Source organism: Thermobia domestica, chromosome 12, assembly GCF_964235325.1.
Source record: "Thermobia domestica chromosome 12, izTheDome1.hap1.1, whole genome shotgun sequence".
In the NCBI taxonomy this organism is placed as follows: Eukaryota; Metazoa; Arthropoda; class Insecta; order Zygentoma; family Lepismatidae; genus Thermobia; species Thermobia domestica.
Window position 1 is genome coordinate 99,947,777 of NC_137465.1, and position 23,385 is coordinate 99,971,161.

General features: G+C 33.8%; 1 protein-coding gene across 3 annotated transcripts in view; it reads right to left on the reverse strand.

Annotated features, from left to right (window-relative positions):
• Positions 1-23,385, reverse strand: part of Rbcn-3A (rabconnectin-3 alpha) — a 354,959-nt gene that overhangs the window by 279,629 nt on the left and 51,945 nt on the right. For all 3 annotated transcript variants that reach the window (XM_081733859.1, XM_081733860.1, XM_081733858.1), the window contains exons 5-12: positions 22,262-22,406; positions 20,940-21,125; positions 14,370-14,557; positions 7,806-7,924; positions 7,271-7,370; positions 4,878-5,013; positions 4,396-4,560; positions 149-803 (exon numbers count right to left, since the gene is read on the reverse strand). In XM_081733859.1, the coding sequence (XP_081589985.1) occupies positions 149-803; positions 4,396-4,560; positions 4,878-5,013; positions 7,271-7,370; positions 7,806-7,924; positions 14,370-14,557; positions 20,940-21,125; positions 22,262-22,406 (1,694 nt within the window). The remainder of the gene's footprint in view (positions 1-148; positions 804-4,395; positions 4,561-4,877; positions 5,014-7,270; positions 7,371-7,805; positions 7,925-14,369; positions 14,558-20,939; positions 21,126-22,261; positions 22,407-23,385) is intronic.

The following is a 23,385-nucleotide window of genomic DNA, read 5'->3' on the forward strand; positions in this document are numbered from 1 at the left end:
CAATGCAAACATTTGTGACCTAACGGATAATAACAAACCCGTATGATCCACCAAGTCTTAACATTATTAATATGTAAAATACGAACAGAATACGGACATAAAAATATAAAAACCAAAAATATAATACACTAACATTATGTATACTTACGCTAGGAGCAGACACGTCTTTCACTTTAATAAGAGGTGTTGTGCCTTCTTCTCCTAGCCTGCTGATATCACTTCCTGGTGATGGGAAATCTGGAACATTGTGGTGAGAAGTTGTTAGAAGTAACGGCAATACTGGGTGACATGTAATATCATTCACACGAAAACGATGCCCTGACGCACGACTCGAATGGCTAATACTTAACACTTGACTAAACTTTGATTTCTCACTAAATGTCAAATGCCATAAATTCAATGTACCATTATTGTGTTTCGACACCATGGAAATAATGGGAGACGGGTCTGAAGAAAGCACTTCCGATAAGTTCGCTTCACTATCTGCTGCAGGAACATTTGAAGAATTTGGTGTTTTTTGTTCTGGTTCTTCTTGGGTTTCACTAGAGTTTTCATCAGGTTGCTCTTCCACACTAGGAAGTCCTTCTGTTTGTGTTACGGGTTCATCAGTTCTTGCAACTGCTTTGGTAGGTGTTTTTATTATATCTCGAAAGTTCAATAAATGACACGTATTGTACAAACACAAATTGGTGGACATCGTCATAGCATCTCCTAACGGGAATGCGTTTGGAATTCGAGTTGAAAAGGACACTTGAGCTTGACGAAAGGACCCTGGATGATACTCATCTAGCCATTCCACTACCCTGTAACGATTTCAAACAGAAACTTCATTGTATGATGAAATGCAAAGAGAAAAGGAAAATAAACTGTCTATAATGGACTGTTAAAAAGGTAATTAAGCTATTTAGTTCGCGAATATCGGGATTTCGATTTTGTTATAGGATCCCATTCATTTTCAAAATTAATTTATCTCCATTCTATTTGTGGAAAAAGACTGCATAATTTTTACAGGATATTTTTGTATCCGAATTTTCTATTGCAGGGCAGAGGATGAAGATGCCTGAAAAATAAATATTAGTAATCCCTGCATTAATTAATTTTATTTTCCTTACTTTACATTAATGATAATGTATATTGGTATTCCTCCTATAAATACTTATTTTGAACGTTTAGGAACTTAGAATTCCATTAGAATTCTTAGAGAAAAGTTAGGACAATTTAGTGAATTTTACAAATTTTTAAAAGTCATATTTGAATGTGACGTTTGAAAGTGTTAATGTTTCTGAAATTACAATAACTGCAATACTAGTAGTTTTATTTTCTTGATACAATTAGAAGAAAAAACGAGGATGGATAAAAGAATTTGTTATTGTTTTCAAAGTTACTGATATTGTTTTGAATGTTAGTTTACCTTACAGGCACGCGAAAAGTGTTAAGTTGAAATAGCGTGTCAACTTAGGTCCTGAGCCTAAAGTGGTCAATTAGGTTATTCACGACCAGTAGCCTAAATTCAATATTGTTTTAATCATTTCATTGTGTTTCGATCATTCGTACTATATGTATATGCAACCTGTAAATATATTGTGATTCACTGAAGGAATAATAATCATTTCTAACGAGAGTATGTACATTTCTGGGGGTGAAAAGTAAACTAGTATAAGTCATAAAATATTAATTTCACAGGAGAAGCGAAAAAGTGTTTGCAAGAAAATATTTTGTTGAATTGCGTCAATTGTTTATTGACAAAAAAATTGTTCACTTCCTGCGTTCCAGTTGTCCATATCTCAAAACGTTCCTAGTGTTCCTCGTACTGTTCCTCGGCTGAAATGTAAGTAGAGAAAAATATGATAACTCAACTTCGGCCAAAAAGTGACTTGGCACAGTTTACATTTCAGCCCCAGATTTATTTATAAAAAACTAAAATACAGTGTAATGGTTTCGACAGCTTAACGTTATCTTCAACAGACACTAACTCAGAGTTAGTGTCTAATGAAGCTAATGTTAAGTTGTCGTCAAAACCGTTACACTGTATTTTAGTTTTTAATAAATAAGTGTATATACTCTGGTCAGAAGTTTTATTATTCCATCATTGTGAGACATTTTCATCCTTTATGTATTCTACGTGTATAAATAAACCAACGAGTTTATTTCCATCACATATTAGGATAAATAGAGGTTTTGTTTATAGTAATTCTTCAATACATAATTTTTATAAATGTTAGTAATTGAAAGAAAGTTCACATAAATGCAAAATAAGGATATCGAAAAAAAGACCTGCATCATCTAAGGAGTTTAAGTAAAGTGTTATTCTAATACAAATTCAGTGATTATTTTATTGTTTTTTGAAATATTTCTACATTTTAATAAAAAAATACGCTAGATTTTTAAATTTTATTTATTTTTAAGAAAATAATAGCGAAATATACAACACTTCACTGATCAGCTTTAAATATCACTGTTTAAGCTTAAATTTTGAAACAATGTTTTGATGAAAGTCAACGTTATTGTCATTCATTATCTTGAACCACACTGGAAAAGAAACTTAAGTAATATTCTACCAAATCTTAAAAGAAATCCAGATTTTTAGTTATCTAAACATTTTACAGACCTTGTTAAGATATGTTAGCGAGTCATCTTAATGACAAATGCACTCAAAGGAAGGCGTTCTCTTGAATTTAAGTGTAAATATGTATTAATGAGGTTTATAGAAATTCGATGTTGGAGGCGGTTAAACCCAACATTTGTTATTGTCAGTATGGTGCATGAGTATTAAAATGTATTTGTAGAGAAAAGTATTCAATTATAAAGGATTTTGAGAGGTAGACGATGCCCCTCGTTATTAATATGTTTTCTCGAGAAAATACAAATAAAGGAGGAATGAGTATGCGAAAAGTTTATTCAATCAATATTACTTCGAATTTTATAATAAACGTAATGAATGTTTTATTACAATGTTGATGCAAAAAGTTTGTATATTACGACTGTTAATAAAGAGTAAAGAATATAAGAGTCTTTTACTTACATTTTTTCTAATTATTATCATCGCTCGCAATACAGTGATAACATAAAAGTCTGCTTGGATTTCTTAACTTACTGATCTCGAAGAAAAAATATAGGATTTGTTACTGCAATCAGGCTTTTAAATCTTTGTTGGTTGATATTATTTCGATAATACCTATTAAGTAATCAACTCATATGGTGTCCTAGATATTTCTACAATTTGGCCAATTTTTATAATGCAAATACATATTTATTTGGTATATTTAATTTACAGCTGTTTCTGAAGAACTGTTTTTAAAAACCTGTTAATATCTTTAAGGGAAGTTAACAGCATGTAATCCAAATTCATTTTGTTTTTATTCAATTCATTTTATTAATTTTCTTGTTATATTATAACTAAAGACTTCCTTTTATTTCTCAATTCTAGCATATTTATGCATTTAAAAAATCCGTTTCCGTTCTGTCGAAATGTATCTCCATATATCCGTTTCGAATGTCTATTGCCGTTCCGTTTTTATTCGTTATCACTTACATTTACATATTTTTCTACCATTATATTTTTGTTCACTTGTGTTTACCATCGTATTATCTTCTGGAACTTGCCTTATGAGAAACTGTATATACTTCCAACACGTATGATTAAGCGAATTTACAAAGGAAATTAATATCTGTCAAGATTTTTGAAGCGAACGTTCAAAGAAGTACATCGTAAATAATTTTTTTTTTTTTAAAAAGTGAATATTTTGAATTTAAGTGGTCACCACATACAACTGGAAGTCCTTTGTAAAGTAAATGCTTCCAGAAAAAAAAAGAAAGAAAAAATGCTCCCATAATGTGCTCTCAATAGTGTGTGGAAAGTTCATTATTCTATTACTTACAATAATGTATGCTTTTATAATCATGATACTAGTACAGTTAGTGCCCTTTTTAGTTGTTTATTCATCGTCAATAACGTGGTAAAAATTTATAGTGATTTCTTCATTTAGTATTAGTGTTCACCATAAAGTTTACTTGGTGCGAGCTGGGATCAAATCAGGATCTCCACGCATCTGAGGTAAGCGCTCTACCACTGAGCCATCGTAGTCCCGTCTCTTCGTGGTTTGTTGAAGTTTTGGATAGAAACTAAATATTGGCAATATTGATTTTTGTTCCTCCATCTCTCTGGATTCTGAGAAGTGTGTTCGGCTTATAAAATAACTAACAGAAAAAAATTGCTTCGTTTCACCCATGTAACCTATGAGGGAGGAGAAGGAGTACTTTTACCCTCTTTTACTACCCAATGATCATACTCCTTATATCACAATGCAAATGAAATCCTGAAAAGTTATTTAAAGTTATAATTAACAGAACGAATTTCTTACATATGGTTAAACAATCTAAGATCCTTACACTCACCAAATAAGGAAGCTACCATCTATTGGATGGATTGAGAACAGAAGGTCTGGGCCATGATGCCAATCTCGTAAAAGATTTTCTATTTTGTTGTCCAACGAATCACAAACAGGGGCACCGCCAGAAGCACTAATATCCGTCACTAGTGAATTAACGGATGTTGCAGTACTGAAAAGTAAAGTATAGAAATAATACGTAAATTTAATACTTTTTTTAAAAAAATAAAATAAAATGAAATAAATGACGACTTTGAAGTAACTCGACTTTTTACATAGTATTCCAACTAAAACAGAATTATAGCATCGTTAGTAATTCTTCTAACCTGAAAGGTCAGTTGCTTTACAAATATTTCAAACCTTGACTTGAATAACAAACAAAAAATCCTAAACTTTCAGCATTTGAGATATTATTTCAGAAGATGAATTTAAAACAAGATAAAAACATAAAAATACTTACACAAAACGAAACGTAACAGCTTCAATTACCTGAGAGACTGATGACTAGGAACACTGCTTGGTGGGAAGCTGCTGTAGTGATGTCCGCTAACTTCATCGCTACTTTCGTCCTGAGACAAAGATTTTCCTAATTTGCCCGACTCTGTGCCTTTGGTACGTTTCTTCTCTGTAAAATATACAAACAAATTTGAAAAATAGCCCGTAAAAATAAATAAATTGCGTATCTGAAGATTTTTCTTTTCAGTGCAATGTTTTTAACGTCACTGACTTTAATTCTTATCTATTTTTATTATTCAGAAACTTACACTGTTCCAAGTCTTTCTATTTGTCCAACAATTTAAACAGTAACTTTACATGGACCGAGAGGAACGCATTATATACTAAATTTGGTATTTACAGAAAATGCTTCTACCGAATAGTAGTAATTATGAATGGTAAATATAAACTTTACTGGTATATGAATATATACCAGTACTTTCAGCAGTTCTCTTATAAATATTAAATATAAATACTGAATTTTCATATAAAGTTATTACCTTAAATGTGTCTTTAAATATTATTTATATAATAAATTACTCTACAAAATAAAAGTCCTAGGACATCTACAGAATCTCTTGATTTTTCCTCCTACATGAGGCGAAAAAATTTAAGTTGATTTAAATTGAACAATAGGGGTTAAAATGTAACTAATCCCCTTCTTCCTTTCTTTCTACCAAAATTACTACGCACACCTATACAAAATACTAGCTTATATAGGTTTAAGTTTTCTTCATTATTATTTTTTTAAAATCTTTAGTCCATTCCATATTTAGTAGTTAAGTCCTTACTGTGTATTTCTATGAATTGTAACTATTACTAACAATACGAAATCAATTAACAACAAAGAATGGTCTAGGGGAGATTCAATATCACAAAAGTAAGCCTGCCCCTACCTTTTCCGTATGGGAGGCGTTGGGTAAATTTAAAAGAAATCAAATGGAAACACTTTATTTATTATTATTATTATTATTATTATTATTATTATTATTATTATTATTATTATTATTATTATTATTATTATTATTATTATTATTATTATTATTATTATTTAAATTTTACTGAAGAATATGATTTAACAAGAAAGATAGAATTTTGTTGACTGATTTTTTTCTTAATCTTCAACGATAGCGCTGCAATCGGTGAAAATGTAAATTTCGTTTTCTTCAACGAAAATCTCTTTTGTCTTAAATATATTCCTTAAATTATCATATATATTGTGTCCGTAGGTTTTCTTGGGATTCTCCCGTTTCCTCCTGCATTTAATATTCTACCAATTATTTCATAATCATTCAATTTCATTTATCATCCGTCTCCCTTAGTCTGAAGAGTATATACGTGCGATATAAAACAAGAAATTTCATTTTATTTCAAATCATCATAGGTGTTCATGCAGTTTGGAAAAATTAGGTGTTTTATGAGAACGCCCTTATGAATGGTAGCACTGACAGTGTATGGTGGTAGGTAAATCACTTCAATAAAGTTACGAAAAATATAAGGTGATTTTTTTTTTCTGAACTCATGTATTTCATTTGGGTCTAGAATTTTTAACTGGTTTAAATTCATCCCTGGTAATATCAGCCACACCTTAAGAAAAACACCAAATATTCGCCAGTAAACACAGTCCCATAAATCTCCCATCCTTCCTTGATCATTTGCCACAAATTGCATGAAAATCGAACTTCAGTTAGAAATTCTAGACCCAAATGAAATCCTTTTTTTTTTTTTTTTTTTTTTTATCACCCTACTTGACAGAGGTTTCGTTTTAAGTATTGTTACTATATGCAGAAAAAAGCGGAACTTACGAACGAGGAATAATAATAATAAACGAGAAGTGCTTGAAATACTGTATATACTAGCACGGTGAATTGAAGAATTGAAATAAGTAGCACTTGAATACACCATTGAAACCAAAAATAAAATAAAACAAAATAAAGAAAATTAAGGAGTGTGATGTATTTCATTCAATCATTCAATTATAACGACAGTTTTCAATATTTTTGTTGCTCTCAGCAGTAGTAGTATGTGATTTCAATAATTCATTTAGTTTTAACAGTTCCTACAACAAAAACATTTCCTCGTTCTCAAGGTGTGAATAAAATGCAATTAAGCAAAACAAATAGAACACCAAATCCATCTTAATTATTACTAATAAATTTATGGATGAATTCCTCATGTAAATTTCTCTGCGGATTCAAGATACATCTGATGATTTGCTCGTGTCAACTTATTTATTCTTTGTTGAATTAAGAACAGAAATTCTCTAAATAGAAACACTGCAAGTTCAACATTGTGAAGTAATGAATATTAATCGAAACAGTATAATATTATATTAATATAATAGGTAGAAGAACTCAAGACAACAAGTTTTATAACATTTTACTTACTTGGTGAATGGTCCTCTTGTTCTTCTGAATCTTGCTGATCAGTGATTTCACGATCACTGTCCCCGCCTTCTTCTTTCTCAATAACTTTTTTCGTTAACTCCTGAAATTGATAATCATAACAACAATACACGACAAAAATACAAGAGCAATGTCTGCTTCATTATTTCTCATTGATAAAAATCATGATTTAATGTCGCTTTTTCACACCTTAAATAATAATATTTCCGATCGAAACTACTGCACATATACTTACGTCAGATAATGTGCTCAATCTTAAATTACGAATACCTACGATTAAAAAAGCTCTCATTTCAGTTAACAGAGCAAGGTAGGTTCTCCATGGTCACATTACACACAATGAAAACTTTATATCGAAAAACTTGTTAGAAACTGAAAACTGAGCTAAAACTGAAGCAAATATTTTTTTCTTTTTCTTTCTCTTTAAATATATATATAGAAACGTAACACAAAATATGATTTTGTACTTTTACTTAACGTACACTCGTGTGGCTATATTTGATACATGATTACATACCTGAATAATGTTCTCCGCTTGGAGTGAAAAATGCATTTCTTTGTTGTTTAGCCAATGTAAAACGAAATTAGGTTCTCGTTCAGGATCTCCTGTGATTAGACTTGGAACAAGAGGAATATCTGTTGAAAGAAATATATTTCTCATTACTAAATGAATTCCTTTAAATTGAATTCGTGTCAAGTATAAACGAACCCAAGCTTATTTAAAAATGCCTGAGATGGCTTTCAATATATATATGCGAAGCCTATCCTAAAAGTATCGAACCAATATTAATATAATGTGAGCGGTTTGTGCGGTCCTGATGTAACCTGGAAGTCAATAAGAGTGATCTATAATGAGCCTGCGTGAACGAGGATTTCATTGGCCACGTCAGCTGAAAGCCAGACACCGTTGAGTGTGCACGTGTAGTATGTGGTCGTCACATTTGCACTGGAATTGAACAAGCAATAAATATGTGTCATATTCTGTGCTAACTTGGCACATTTGTCCGCAGAATCTATTCGGATGATTCAGAAGACTTTCGGGAACCATGCGATGAGTGTAACACGAATAAAATCATAGGACAAAGGATTCAGAAATAGTCATGAATCTGTTATGGAAGTTATTCACATTCTGGAAACTCAGCAAGTGAAATATCAGAAAATATAGAAACATGAACAAGCTGTCATCAATAAGAATTAGCAATTAAGATGGACAGTGAGTCTAAATCAGGGAACGAAGGTTCAATAATGTCTCAATCGAAGTACCCCGGCATCTATCTCATGAAGAACATTAAGAATCTTACTAAAAATTGATACAGTGAATAGTATTTTAAACTCACTCTACCTTTCTGCTGTTGAACTACATGTAACAGTTGTCAAATTTGTTTTCAAAATTGAACCTCAAAGGCTAAAGAAGACTAAGAGGAATAAATAAATACATAAATAAATAAATAAATAAATAAAACGAATACCCATTAAATAACTCAGAGAATAATAAAATAACCTCAATAAATCAACATTCTTGATTATTCTCCATCACATATTCCACTCAGCGAGTATGAGAACAAAGCAATTATTTCAAACGGCAAGCCACTACTGATCTTTTAAAGACATGACGTATGCTGCAAACATATATTAAACATTCGAAGAGACTAGTTACGGCGTTTAATTGGCCACCCCTTTGGTTTAATAATAGTAGTCATAAGCGAGGGAAATCGGATGTGGTTCCAGGTGGATTCCATATTAAGCTGTACGCCCAAGTTTAACACAGTCTCGTGCTGAAAGAAATGTTAATCACGAAACGAACCAATCAATATTAGTGCCAAACTTTAAAACTAAAATAAAAAAATCTATCAAAAAAGTAACAAACATAAAACTATTTTTACCACCGTTTAAAAAATTAAAACCTCTACTTCCCATTCAATAATAATAACATACCTTTTTTTCTTTATTTAACCTACTTTCTTGTAACTATAAAAAGAACCCGTGGTCGTGAAGAAAAAAAAAATCAAATTTGACATTTTATCCAGTTAGCTTATTTCATGAACCTACATGTTGCAAATCCTGGCGGGAGTTGCTGGACTCCTACTAGGCGCCTCCCCAGGTGGCGGATAGGGAAACGCCCATCAGATATGGTGGGTACCGGATATTTCCGAGGTGGACCAAAACCGGCACTGCTGCCTTGCAATTAGTAGAGGGATCTACAAAGGCTAAGGAATGAGGACCCTGACAGAAAACCCCTGGTCCTCCTGGTTGGGGGTTAAGCGCTGGGCTAACAATCCAACATTGTAAAAAGGAACAAGTTCAGAAACCTCAACTTAAGGCTCGGATAGATAGGATGACGAGAACTAAGATGATGACGGAGCGGGATCTGGGTATTGCGACATGGAATATACGAAAAATGATGCAACCGGGTAAAATGCAAGAGATAGCTGATGAAATAGAGAAGTTTAACATTGATATAGTGGCGATGCAGGAAATTTGATGGAAAGGTAGTTCAAGGATTGACAAACCCGACTATGTTATGATGTACAGTGGAATGGTAGAACAAACAGGACAGTGTGGAGTGGGATTTATGGTCAGGAAGAGACTAGTGAGAAGTATTTTACAATTTTAACCTGTAAATGAACGAATATGCAAACTAAGAATTAGAAGAAAATATAAGAATATAACACTTGTATCGGCATATGCCCCAACAGAGGAAACAGAGGAGGAAGGAAAAGAGGAATTTTACGATAACTTGGAGAAAGTCTGTGACCAAACACCACAATATGACATGCTAATCGTTTTAGGAGACTTTAATGCAAAAATCAGGAAAGAGTTTCAGGAAAAAGTAGCGGGAAGATATACACTCCACGAGGAAAGCAATGAAAATGGGATCAAACTAGGGCAGTTTGCGGTAAGAAATAAGCTGCTAATAAAAAGCACATGCTTTCCACACAAAGACATCCATCTTGGAACATGGAAATCCCCTGATAGTAATACAATAAACCAAATAGATCATGTATTGGTAAATAGAAGATGTGCCACCTCAATTATGGATATAAGAAGTTGTCGAAGCCCAAATTGTGATTCAGATCATTATGTAGTGAGAGCTAAGGTAAGAGAGAGAATAAGCAAATGGCACGGGATAAAGGGCAAAAGAAGAAGGAAATGGAACATCGATAACTTCAAAGTTGAACAAACTAAGGAAAAGTATAAAACGACAACAACGGAAAGAATAAGAGAGGCAGTGCTTCCGGAAGAACAGGCAGAACACGTGGAACAAAGGTGGGAGGCGATTAAAGTGGTGTTAAAGGAGACAGCAGAAGAAGTGATAGGAAGACAAAACAAAACACCGAATAGGGACTGGTTTGATGATGAATGTAGAGAGATAATAACACAAAAGAATAAAGCAAGGAAGAAAATGCTTCAAAGAGAAACAAGAGGAAATTATGAAAAGTATATAGAACTGAGACATAAAGCAAATAAAGTCTGCAGAAGAAAAAAGAGGGACAGCTTAAAACAAACACTAGAAGAGATCGAGCAACTAAACCGAGAGAATGAGATAAGAAAGCTCTATGCAGCAATTAATAAAATGCTGATGAGATATCAGCCTAGGACTACAGGTTGTAGAAATTAAATTGGGAAGGTACTGGAAGAGGAGAAGGTAATGGATAGATGGGCCGAGTACTTCCCTGAACAGCTGAATATAGAAGAGATAAGGGACGACCAACAACATGAAGAGCAGAAACTGTATGAACCACAACGCAGCGAGGAAGAAAGAGTAGCAAACCCAACTGAGGAAGAATATGCGCAGCAATTAAGAAACTGAGAAATAATCGAGCACCCGGCGAAGACGATATCATCGCAGAAATGCTTAAATACTCCGCACCTGAAGTCAAACAAGAAATTTACAAGCTTATAAAAGTGATATGGGAGGAAGAAAGAATGCCCAGCAGTTGGAAAGTGAGAATAATATGTCCAATTCACAAGAAAGGTGACAGGTTGAATTGCGCAAACTATAGAGGAATCACATTACTTAACATAGCATACAAAATAATGTCCACTGTAATAAACGAAAGACTGCGGAAGTACTCTGAGAATATAATCAGGGAATATCAAGCAGGATTTAGGCCCAACAGAAGCACAACCGATCAGTTATTTACATTAAAACAAATAGTACAGAAGCATCATGAACATAATGTTACTTTGCACATGTTATTTATAGATTTTAAGAATGCTTTCGACAGCATTAATAGAACGACCCTGAATAACACATTGAAGGAATTTGGAATACCTAGGAAATTGGTGCGATTAATAGAAATGACAATGGAACAAACAAAAGCCAAACTGAAAATAGGAGACAATATCAGAGACTCATTTGAATATAATGGTGGAGTCAAACAGGGAGATGGTCTCTCGACGACACTATTCAACATAGCATTACATAGAGCAATAAAAATTGACAAACGAGGAACCATATTCACCAAACCGAGCCAGATATTAGCCTACGCAGATGATGTTACAATTATAGCGAGAACTGAAACAGGTACACATCAAACTGGAAAAAGAGGCTGGAAAAATGGGATTAAGAGTCAACGTAGAAAAACTAAGTGCATGATAATATCCACAAAAATGAAAGAAAGGAACATAACGGAATTGAAGATAGAAAACAAGACCTTCGAGGCTGTAAGAAGCTTTAAATATCTAGGCATGACACTGAACAATCAAAACGGAATGAGTGGTACAATGCAGGAAAGACTACAAGCAGGGAACAAAGCATTCTATTGTAACATACAGCTTCTGAAGAGTAAATTAATTAGTAAGGGCACAAAAATGAAGATCTATAAAACAATGATTCGGCCGGTAAAAACCTACGGGGCGGAAGTATGGACCATGACGAAGTGGAATGAGAACATGCTCAGAATATTTGAAAGAAGAATTATAAGAAAAAATTACAGACCCGTGAAAGAGGGCGATGAATGGAGAAAAAGAACTAATGAGGAAATAGCTTATATACTGGGGAATCAGGATATAGTTAGGTTCATTAGGGCTCAGCGGTTAAGATGGTTTGGACACCTGGAAAGAATACTGGCTGACAGACTGCCGAAGAAAGTCCTGCACGAAAGAATGTATACGAACAGAGGAAGAGAAAGACCCAAGTCGCGATGGATTGACGATGTAAGGAGAGATCTGGAAAATATATAAAGATAAAAGGATGGGCTAACAGATTGAAGAACCGTGACGAATGGAGGCTAATAGTTGAGGAGGTCAAGGCCCACATAGGGCTGTAGCGCCGAGTGGTAAGGTAAGACATGCTGAAAATGCTTTTTCGATGTTCGTTCACCTGTATGTCTATAGACGTACAAGCAATGTATGGAGACCAAATTTTAAATTTAAGTATATTGTAAGAATTCAAGTTTTTTTCTCCTATCACCCACAAATTGGAGTATTTTACTGGATGATACACAAAGAAATTGCAACTTTGCGAGAAAACTGTTTTATTTACATTTCATAAATGAATATTTCAGTATTAATCCTGTCGTATGGCACAACGGTAAAAAATGTTCAATTTATCTGGTGGGACTGAAATTTATTCGAAAAATTTTTGCGAAAATGCCTCAAGTAATTTTGTTCTAACTAATTAACTCTGTAGTCTACGGAACCAGGTGGTTCAACGCTGCGTTCACAAAAATTCTCCACTGACTTCTGTCCTTAGCTAACCAGATCCAGTTCCTACTTTGTATTTGTTCTTATTTCACTAACAATCCTATAGTATGGCACGTTACTTCGTAAAATTCAGAAAAAGATGCTTTATTAGCGCGGTAAATTTTATTCGAATATTTTTTCGAAATCTGATTAAGAGTTCGTGCTGTATTACCCATGCAGGATAGGCATGTGAATTCTGTATCACTCCTCCCTGCACGTTTTTCATAAAGAATCCAGGGCACGCGGGCGGCGATGTTGAAGAAGTCGTTTCAACAGTCCAAATGCGCAAAAACCCATTTGATTGCCAGCTGCGCTTTTCACAGGAATGTCTTTAAACGGAATGACACTAATTCCTAATTCCTCTGCAATTTCCTGATAAAAATGTAGTGATGTTCTGGCGGTATGACTCGAAGCCTTGTCCATATGGATGATCACCTGGTTCGCGTCCATTCCAAACAATTGTGGGATGAACAAAGTTGCTGCACCTCTTGCCGTCAATGTCACGGTATGTGATTGCCTGAAAGCAACCACCAGCAGTGAGAAAGACATATGATTCATTCACTGTGACAACTTTCTTTCATTTGGAACCCGCCAGGCACTTTTCACACAGTTTCCTGCAGTTTGTTTTACATCTGGCAGTGTGACGTGGTAGCAGGTGGTGTACACGGGCCTCCCGCACACACTTCAACCTGAAGCGCTTGCGAATCGTTTTGTTCACACTTGACAGTGCGAGGAGGAATCTGTGTCCCATATCACGTTGCGTCGAGGGATTATCTTGGCACGTCAATCGATGGATCTTCCTTAGTAATACGGGTTTCATGTTGCTTGCAGCCCTTCTCCTGCTGGTTTTCGTGGACGAATGCGCAAGGGGAGCCTGTTCTGTGTAACGGGCCACTATAGCTTTTGCAGTAGTCACCCCTAGTGTTAACCCATTCTTCCAACACTGTTTCACAATGCGTACGTACGAAAACTTAGCATGGAAAAGGGCCATTATGTCACCCTCCCAACACCCGTTGATTTTCGGCGCCATTTGATAGCATTCACTACAATACTCATGTACCCACAAGGTCAGACATAACACTACTCCCGCCAGTAAATACATAGTTCCAGCATGATACCGAATGAAATAATCGAATATACAGCGAACCACAAAACTATAATGTATTGGAGGGCTGAAATTTACACCCATTTACTCATATTTCATAATTAATCCTAATACGGTACAATCCATTTATTTCAGAATAACCCAGAAGGGGTAGTATACTAATGAGGCGAATTTTCTTCGGGTGAAGTTTCTAAAAAACATACATGTAATACAGTTTAATACGAACCCTATATCATCATTAATCCATATAAAGGTTTTACTCAGCAATAAAATGATGAATTCACTTACCAGTCTCAGCATTAATACTGGCAGCCAAATGAAAATGAAGAGCTGGTGTGATTCCTGTCCCCTGGAATCCGTAGTTATGGAAATCGTGGACACTGTACGTGGAAGGCAAAGTAGGAATTGGTGAAGGTGTTCCTCCAGATGGTGCTTGGCTATGGTGTTTAGCATTCCGCCGTATTTGAAAGCACGTTCTGTAACAATTAAAAATTACTTGTTGTTTACGTAAACCATTTGAAAAGTAATCCTATAAAAAAAATAACAATATAAAAAATGAACTCAAAAGATATTCACCCTGCTCTTCTCTACTCTCTTACGGGTTTATTAAACGATCACCAAACTCGAAGCTTAGCTGCCTTCACTAGCAGTGCTGTCAAAACACAGGTAAGGAAAAAACTTATTATGGGGATAGAATACATGAGAAGTAACTGCACACCTAGCAGTACACTAACACATTATGACGTACAAAGATAAGCATCTCGAGGTTCCCAGTACGGATTTTTCAGCGTAAAAATTGTCCTTCTTTTGAGGTTTGTGACAGCGGTGAAAGTGTCAATGATCTTCTAAGTTCTATATAGTCTGCCAATGTTGGAATTCGATGTTGACTCCTTCGTTAGAATGAAAATGGTCTCTATGCTCGACTTACTACGGACGATGAAGACTTTTCATAATTTGTAATTTATCAATGTTGTGTTCGGTATCTTTTAGGTTTTGACAGACATAAATGCTGAAGCATACATATGATCTTTTCATTTAATATGTATGTTTCTTTTCGATATGATTATTAAGTGTCTTGGCACACATATGAGATTTGATAAGATACACGTGGAATCCATCGGATTATTGAAGAGGCTTTTGTATCCTGTTGTCTTTTTTCTATATTCCTTAGAGGTATTATACAACTGCGAACGAAAAAACAAAACATCGGGAAATACCGTGAATATTGAAATACCGTTACTCACATACTGCGAAGGATATGTGAGTCACATAAAAAATACAACTCACTTTGGTGCCACACAAAGGATGATGTATTTTGTTGTCCAGGAGTTATGTGGTAGATAGATTATTAGTCAGTAGAGGGCGCGAGATCACCAAGAAGGGAGGACGCAAAAAGTGTTATTTAAAAGGGTTTTCTGATAAGTCCCTAAGGTCACTTTAGAACGGGTTAGGATCTTATCTATGAAAAATCAGTTATTTTTTTAATAAAGAATCTCCGTTTTATTGACAAAGAGTATGCGTGTACGAATAAAAAAAAATTACAGAATATATCAGGGCTACGTAATATAACACATTAGAGTGAATATATTACCTTAACAAAATTACATTTCTTTTTCTTTCAAAGTCCACTCCTGGCCAGAAAACAACGTAGAAAAGACGTTTTCATCTTCCAAACAACAGACGTCAGATGTTAAGTAAATAAATGTCCAGTGTGTTATGAATATTAATACAAACATAACTATAAAATTTTAGAGCTTTTATATCTTATACGTCTTCCTTATGGGTCCTAGACAACATTCGTATCAGTGTTGTGACCACAATTTCTAATATTTTTCGTTGAGTACCCTGTATGATGAAGTTTCTTAGTCATTTCTTGTTGCTTTCGTCCACAAATAATTTTATCTTCATGCAATCCTCTTGACTGCCATTATTTTCACAGTAACATCCATTACTTACTTGGAACCTTTATTATTCCCACTTATCATAATCTACTGAACATAAATGGTTTACCAAAAACTGTTAGGAACTTTAAATGTATTGTATGCGGATGCCATTAAGTAATATAAAGATATACAAAAGAACTTTGATATTTTAGAATTACAAGATTTAAATAGTATTTACATGTCGAGTACTAAAAACAGACTAAATTTTAATATTAAAAAGTTTATATTTACAAAACCAAGAATTTCAAGAATTTACAAAACCGTTTCCCAATAATAATAATAATAATAATAATAATAATAATAATAATAATAATAATAATAATAATAATAATAATAATAATAATAATAATAATAATAATAATAATAAAAGCTGAAGATGCCACCATGAGAATATCACGGTTGTTCAATAGACTATGATGGTGGAGTTTACAGCCAACCAGAGAGAAGCATTCAACGGTTACACTCAGGATTTACAGAAATGCTGGCAACAGAGCAATGACAGTGGATGGTACTTTTTCAAAAGGGACCGAAACTTTGTTAACTGAAGATGTTTTCTTTATGAATAAGACAGAACTTTATTCATAAAGATAGTATTTATATCTCTATAGTCTCTTTTGTACTTAGAATCAGTTGAGAATTTTGCCCCCACTTTCATTACGATTGAAAGATTGAGTCGGAAGGATAATGGGAACGTATTTTCATATGAATCACTACTACTGCACAGAAATTTATATCTGCCATTGCTTTCTCTCTCTCCTTCATCCTACCAATCTTAGAATAACACCTGCAAGCAACTTCAGACCTTCAGAAATATAAAGGTGGATTTCAAATATGAAAATGCAACAAACAAAAGCTGAACAGTGACGGAAAAAATAAAAATAATGTATCCATAATATGCAAATTGGAGTAATTAATGTCAATATATAAACCCATGGGTAATTATTTATGAATTCTCTTCTGGGGCAATCCAAATGAAATCGACCAATTTTCAGGTCAAAGGTTGTGGACAAAATTTTTCTTTCCTTTAATTTTTTATCTAAGACTGTACCACATTCAGGGAGTTGAAAACAGGTATTCATTTATTTTTTAACCGCACAGATTTGTTTGTAGATGCCATTTTGTATAGACGCGTGTGTGTATTTTGCACTTTTCAGAGGTTTCCATTGAATGGTGCAGGGCTCATAGCGGTCTGGTCTCTTGTAAATAGTTGAAAAGTGACCAATAAAGACCAGAAGCACACGAAAAAGTGACCAAAATCTCATCATACCCCTTTTTTTTCTTTGTCAATTTCTGCATCACCTCTTTTTTTGTTGTTTTGTTTCATCTTTTCTTCTTTACTTGTTTTTGAGCTTCCTCCTTTCTTAGGTTTTCTAAGTATGCTTTGTAGTTACGGTAAGCAGGCTTAGCAGATGTAAGAAGCTTCGGAGTAAGTGGAACCAGTGCTAGTCTATTTCCGGGAAAAAAAAAAAACGAAACGAAATCTTTGATTATCCCGGTTACGCCGGTTAGGCTCAAGGGGACGGTGTTTATGAGAAATGAATGAAATGGTGGAATGAAGAAAGTGGGAAGAAACGGGAGAACCCCGAGAAAACCCACGAGCTCGGTGTTTGTCCACCACAAAGTCCACACGGCGCGAGCTGGGATCGAACTAGGGACCCCATGCACCGGAGGTTCCTATTTCCGAATTTCTTCACCCCAGACATTACATTTAACTTAGCATTGAGAGTTCTCAAAGCTATGAAATATTCAAATTCATCACCTACTCTTAAGAAGAACATACAAGAAGCATAACGCAAGACGAACATGATGAACCACACAAACACACACACATAACGTTGAGCAGAGCGTTAACTATTACGAGAGAAAACTAAAAGACTATTATGATAGAAGAAAGAATAGACACAGAAAGGTTCTCAACCCCACCTTGACAGCTTAAGCATCCACCAACCATCCACTGTGCTTTAGAAAGAATAAAAGCTGAAGTGAGAATAAAGCTGACTGTTTCACAAGTGGCAGCAAGTACTGAAGCTTTTAGAAGAGTAATGAGTAACAAGTTTCTGCCTTTCTCCATTTATTTTTATAATATTTTTCTTAGAAAACTGCCAGTGCAAAACATTAATTACACGAAAAAGTCACTTTACCTCCCAAAAAAGTAACTTTTAGTGACCAACTTGAAAAAAAGTAAATTTTAATTTAAAAAAGTGACCCGCTATGAGCCCTGATGGTGTAACTTTTTTTGGTTTTAAAGATAATGAGTTCAATCCAAAACCATATGAAAGATAATGGAATGGATAACATTCTGTGTTCTGTGCACATTTCCATCCCCATGGCCCAAGAACCTCTTTTTAACTATCTACAAATAATAAAGTGTGGGTGCCAATCTCTAAGGTTCTCCGGAAACTCACACCCACAGAGTAAACAACTCCTACAGGTTGTACTTTCAATATCAATGCCAAACTCTGTACACAAATTAGTCAACTATTTACCTCTCACTGATCTCTTAGCAGCAGCGCTATAGGCAAAAAAGAAATAACACGCGTTTTTGTACAAGATATGATTCATAAATTATGCACACTTTACCCATTAACATTACTGTCATGTTATTTTGACTTTTGCTGCAAAGTTTATATCTACGCCTCATGGCGTTACATGATATTAAGTCCCAGTGAACAAAAACTTGTAACCCAGAAACTACTCGAGTCTTAGTGATGCAATTTTACTCAATCGTTACTGCACAACTATTGTCTATTTTGTGCAAATCCAAGATTTTTTACTTGTGTCCTTCTTGAGATATTTGATGGTGAAAATACACGATTTTCGAAAATTCGCAATTTTTATAAAATTTCCAAAAAATCAAGTATATGGTTCCCAGATCTGAAACTTGTTCGGGACATTGTCTATTATCTAGTCTCTATGTAGACAAAATATTTAAGGTGAGTCTCATTTATTTCGTTTCAAAATGTACATTCCAAAATGGCCATTTCTAGGTTTCCAACCTCAATGTTACGAACTTCTTTTTTCGACGTTCTAAAATAAGTCTCAATGTGCACAGAACACAGAATGTTGTCCATTCCATTATCTTTCATATGATTTTGGTGTGAACTCATTATCTTTAAAACCTAAAAGGTTTCAGCGTTTAACGGAATGCACTAAAAAGTTCAAAATACGCTCAGGCGCGTATACAAAATGATCGCTACGACAAAACATGAGCGGCTAAAAAATAAATGAATACCTGCTTTTAACTCCCTGAATGTGGTACAAACATAGGTAAAAAAAAAATAATAAAAAACTAAATTTTGTCAGCAACCATCATTGGTCGATTTCATTTGGATTGACCCTTTTCCAAATATCAGCCTGATAAAATTTTATTACAATTTGCAATGTCCCTGCAACAATGATATTAGTGTCTTGAACAGTAATATTAATTTGCTAGACTCAATCTCAAGTGAGTCATTTGATGAATTTGTTTTTTGTGGCAATTTATAAAGGACAACATTTAAGTGGGGTCCGTGATTATGAGGGCAGAGAACCCCATTTCTTGTTTTCATCACTTGTTTGCTCAGTGTTTGTTGCAACTTGTCATAACCAATTTGGAGCAGATTTCTCCTGTCCCCATCTTAGTCTGCAAAGAGAGCAAGGTGCACTTGTGTTTCTTCAATCACATTTTCTCATCATATGTGAAGTCAATCTTGCCTGTGTACCTTGCTGAGGATAGAAAGCGAGAATAGACGAAGAACGAGGGACACCAGCAATAGAAACTTACGATATGATAATGGAGGACTAATGTTTCAATGTTTGTGGAATATTCTTATAAATTAGAACCCTCGATTGCAATATGCAAGTAAGACTAAGTATGATAAATAATATAGAGAACTCGCACAATAAAACTACAATTATTTAATTTGTATTACACGTAATGTAACATATTTCTTTCTTTTTCATTAAACGTGTTATCAAAAAATGATTCGCTTATTTCAGTACAACGGTTGCTCAATTCCTCATAATACGTAAATATTTGTATTCCGAAATATAAGTGAGAAGTTTTTATATATATATATCTATATCTATCTATCTATCTATCTATATATATATATATATATATATATATATATATATATATATATATATGTGTACATGTTTGGTATGTACTCTTTTTTCGTTCTTCAATCATAATTTTGTTGTAACCTTATTTATTTATTCTTATTCTTCCATTTTCTAACTCATCTGAAACGAGACGCAACTTATTTGAAGGCTTATTTGTCTCTCGAGGAGGCCTACAATTCTATGGTATCTTTACTATGATCGTTTACTTTTTCAATTATGCTGTACCCGGGATTACAATAGGAAGGACCATCAGAAAAAATCCATGTTCAAATATGGGACTTATGAATCTAGCTATAGAAACTGGTTTGGTATAGAACTCTAGAAAGCAGTGTATCTACATTCTCCTTATGGAAAACGGTGCCTTTCGTGGGGAAATACGGCGAACCTGAAATTACCATAATTTAGAATTATTTTTACAATCATTCAATATATATTCCTAATAAAAGTGACTATGACCTAAAGATATAATTGGTAGAAACTAATAAATATCGAGGAAAAAAACTTTTAGACGCTCGAGCGTGTGTTTTACCATGTCCAAGTTATCGTCAGTAAATGGTAAGTTCTATCGTCTGCACGATAGGTTAATCAGTCTGTTTGTCTGAGTCATACCACGAGACCTAATGATGACATCACTAGTTTTATTTGTAGTATGTATTCCATTCGCTCTGTTAGTAGCTATAATATAGTTTTATTGTCCAAAATTTGAATTACTAAAGTTCCACTCATTCTGAAAGTTGTCAATTTTGTAAATAATGCTATCTTGCATATACTTAGCAAATACAAAACTGTAAATGTATATATCAATACTTACTTCATGTGTTTTAACCTCTGCATAAAACGATGTTTATGACGATGTGTTCGAAATTTAGGATTTTGAGCCGCCAAGGGATCAAACTGGTTCATATTTACAAGGCCATCATCTGGAAGAACAGTTTCTACCCATATTCTACATATGTTGTCTTTACACGATGTAACTAGCATGTTCGCAACGGAACCCCTGTAATAAACAGAAAGAAAACAATAAAGACGTACAACAACTTGCACAAATTAAGTTATAGTTTTGAAAAATTTTGTACTCTGGTTAAAACAGAAAAATTTCATTGAGATCTTTGTATTGTATTGCAAAAATTAATTTTATCTGCAGCAAACTTTATCAAAACTTCCTACATTCACGCTATAAAACACAAATCAATTCTTTTAGTATTTTTTGCTAAAAAGCAAGGGTAGTGTCACTCCTGAACAACACATCAAAGTATAATTTACAACTCTGGAAAAAAGTATGTAAAAACATGCACAGATTATTTTTTACCGTACAAGACAAGAAAATATTATAAACATACGTAACTTCTTATCAACATACTTATGTAAGAGTACAGAGTACACAAAGCAGTATTACTAGGTGAAAAACGAAAAAGGGAGGGTGGCTCAAAGGTACAGAGCTCAATGCTTGATAAGTGACCGTTACTTGACTCCAGGCTATATGAGTTTGTGGTGAACACAAGGCAAGCAAGTCTGGACTTTCTGGGGATACTCTTTCTTACTAACATTATCTTAATTTTCCATCAATCGCGCATTTACAGATATGTTTCACTAGCCCTCAAAGTATACTCGTCAAAAATCTAACACAGCTGGTATTTAAAAGGTGGAACTTTCAGGTGTCGTTCTTTTGTGCTTTCATATATCATTCGACAATGCCACATCCTATGAAATTACGTATTTTTCTTTATGCTTCCTTCCGTTATTTAAAAAAGATGTCAAACGAGATGCTCTTATTAGACATATTAATTTAATTGATATTAGTAACGTATAACTAAATATACGGAATATATCATATGTGAAATTTCTTTTCAGTAATTCCCAACAAGTTAAAAAAGTAATTCTCATATTTTCAGCTATTTTATGACAATGTAGTTTCCCAGATATGATGCACATATTAACAGTAATAATGTCCAAATTTAACTTATAAAGAATAATCTACTAAAAAAGTATCAGTTAAGATACAGTCAGGTAATTACTATGTACTAAGATACATATTTTACACAAAAATATATCCACAAACTATTTAACTACATTACAATGTTAACATGCTAGGAGTATTAAGTTTATTGCGATATCCACGCAAGTAGCACTTACTTTGGCATATATTTACTTGTTTTCCTCCAGGACAATTCGGTGACAGCTCGTGGATGTGCAATATAAACAAATCCATAGTTATATTCATTGACAGTTGACTGACTGTACGAAATTGTATGATCTAAACTTTTGGATGGGAAGAGCACTGGAAAGTAAAGCATTACATTATTAATGAAACAGTCATAACCTAATTTCATTGCAATGTGATAACAGTTAATAATTTTACTCTAATGTCATTGATTAATCTCCGTCTATCATATATTCAGACTGGACTGGATTAAATTTAAGTTCAGCGTCCCTTTCAGCAGCGAGGCTGTATGAGACATGGACCTATATCTTAAAGTGGGATCCCAATCACATGAGCTCCTACTAATAATCAAACCCGGATCTTCCACGCCAAAGGTGCGTATACTATTCAAGTACCAAAGGCCAATGCGAAGAAGCTCATATATCAGACCGATACATTATACTTACTCTTTATTAGTTACATTCTGACGTGACTTTTTAAATTAGCATTTTTTAAAAATCTAATTAACTCATCAAAATGATTTTACTTGAAAAAGCATTTCATAACCCATATATAATATAGACAAATGTTACATACTAACTAGTATTAAAGTCTGACAAGTAAAAATAAATATTGCACAAAGCAAACCACCAGTGTAGATGTTGCGACAAGCATCTATATTAAAAATTTATATTTTTCAACAACTACACATCCTAACTTTCGGTGGTTCGCTTTTATTATCAGGGACAAAATTATTATAACTAGTAACTGCAAACTAGAAAGAAAAATGTACAATGGAATCTTACGATTCGTTAAAATATAACCTACCTAAAGACGTTATCAAGCTTTCACAATAAAGACAATAATATACAATAATGATTATATCGAAACAGTAACATCATGTCACACCTTCAGATCGTTTACTTCTTTCCGTGTACTACACTTATGAAGAAGTGTACGCCAATTTTATTCAATATGCCACAATCTGTAAACAGAAACCCGATATCAACAGATGCTCCAATTCAAATCTCGAATGTAGCCCTTGATTCATGTACGAATCTGTCTATTACTTCATCCATCATTTTCCGGTGTTTACAAGTGATTTGTGAATGCAAAT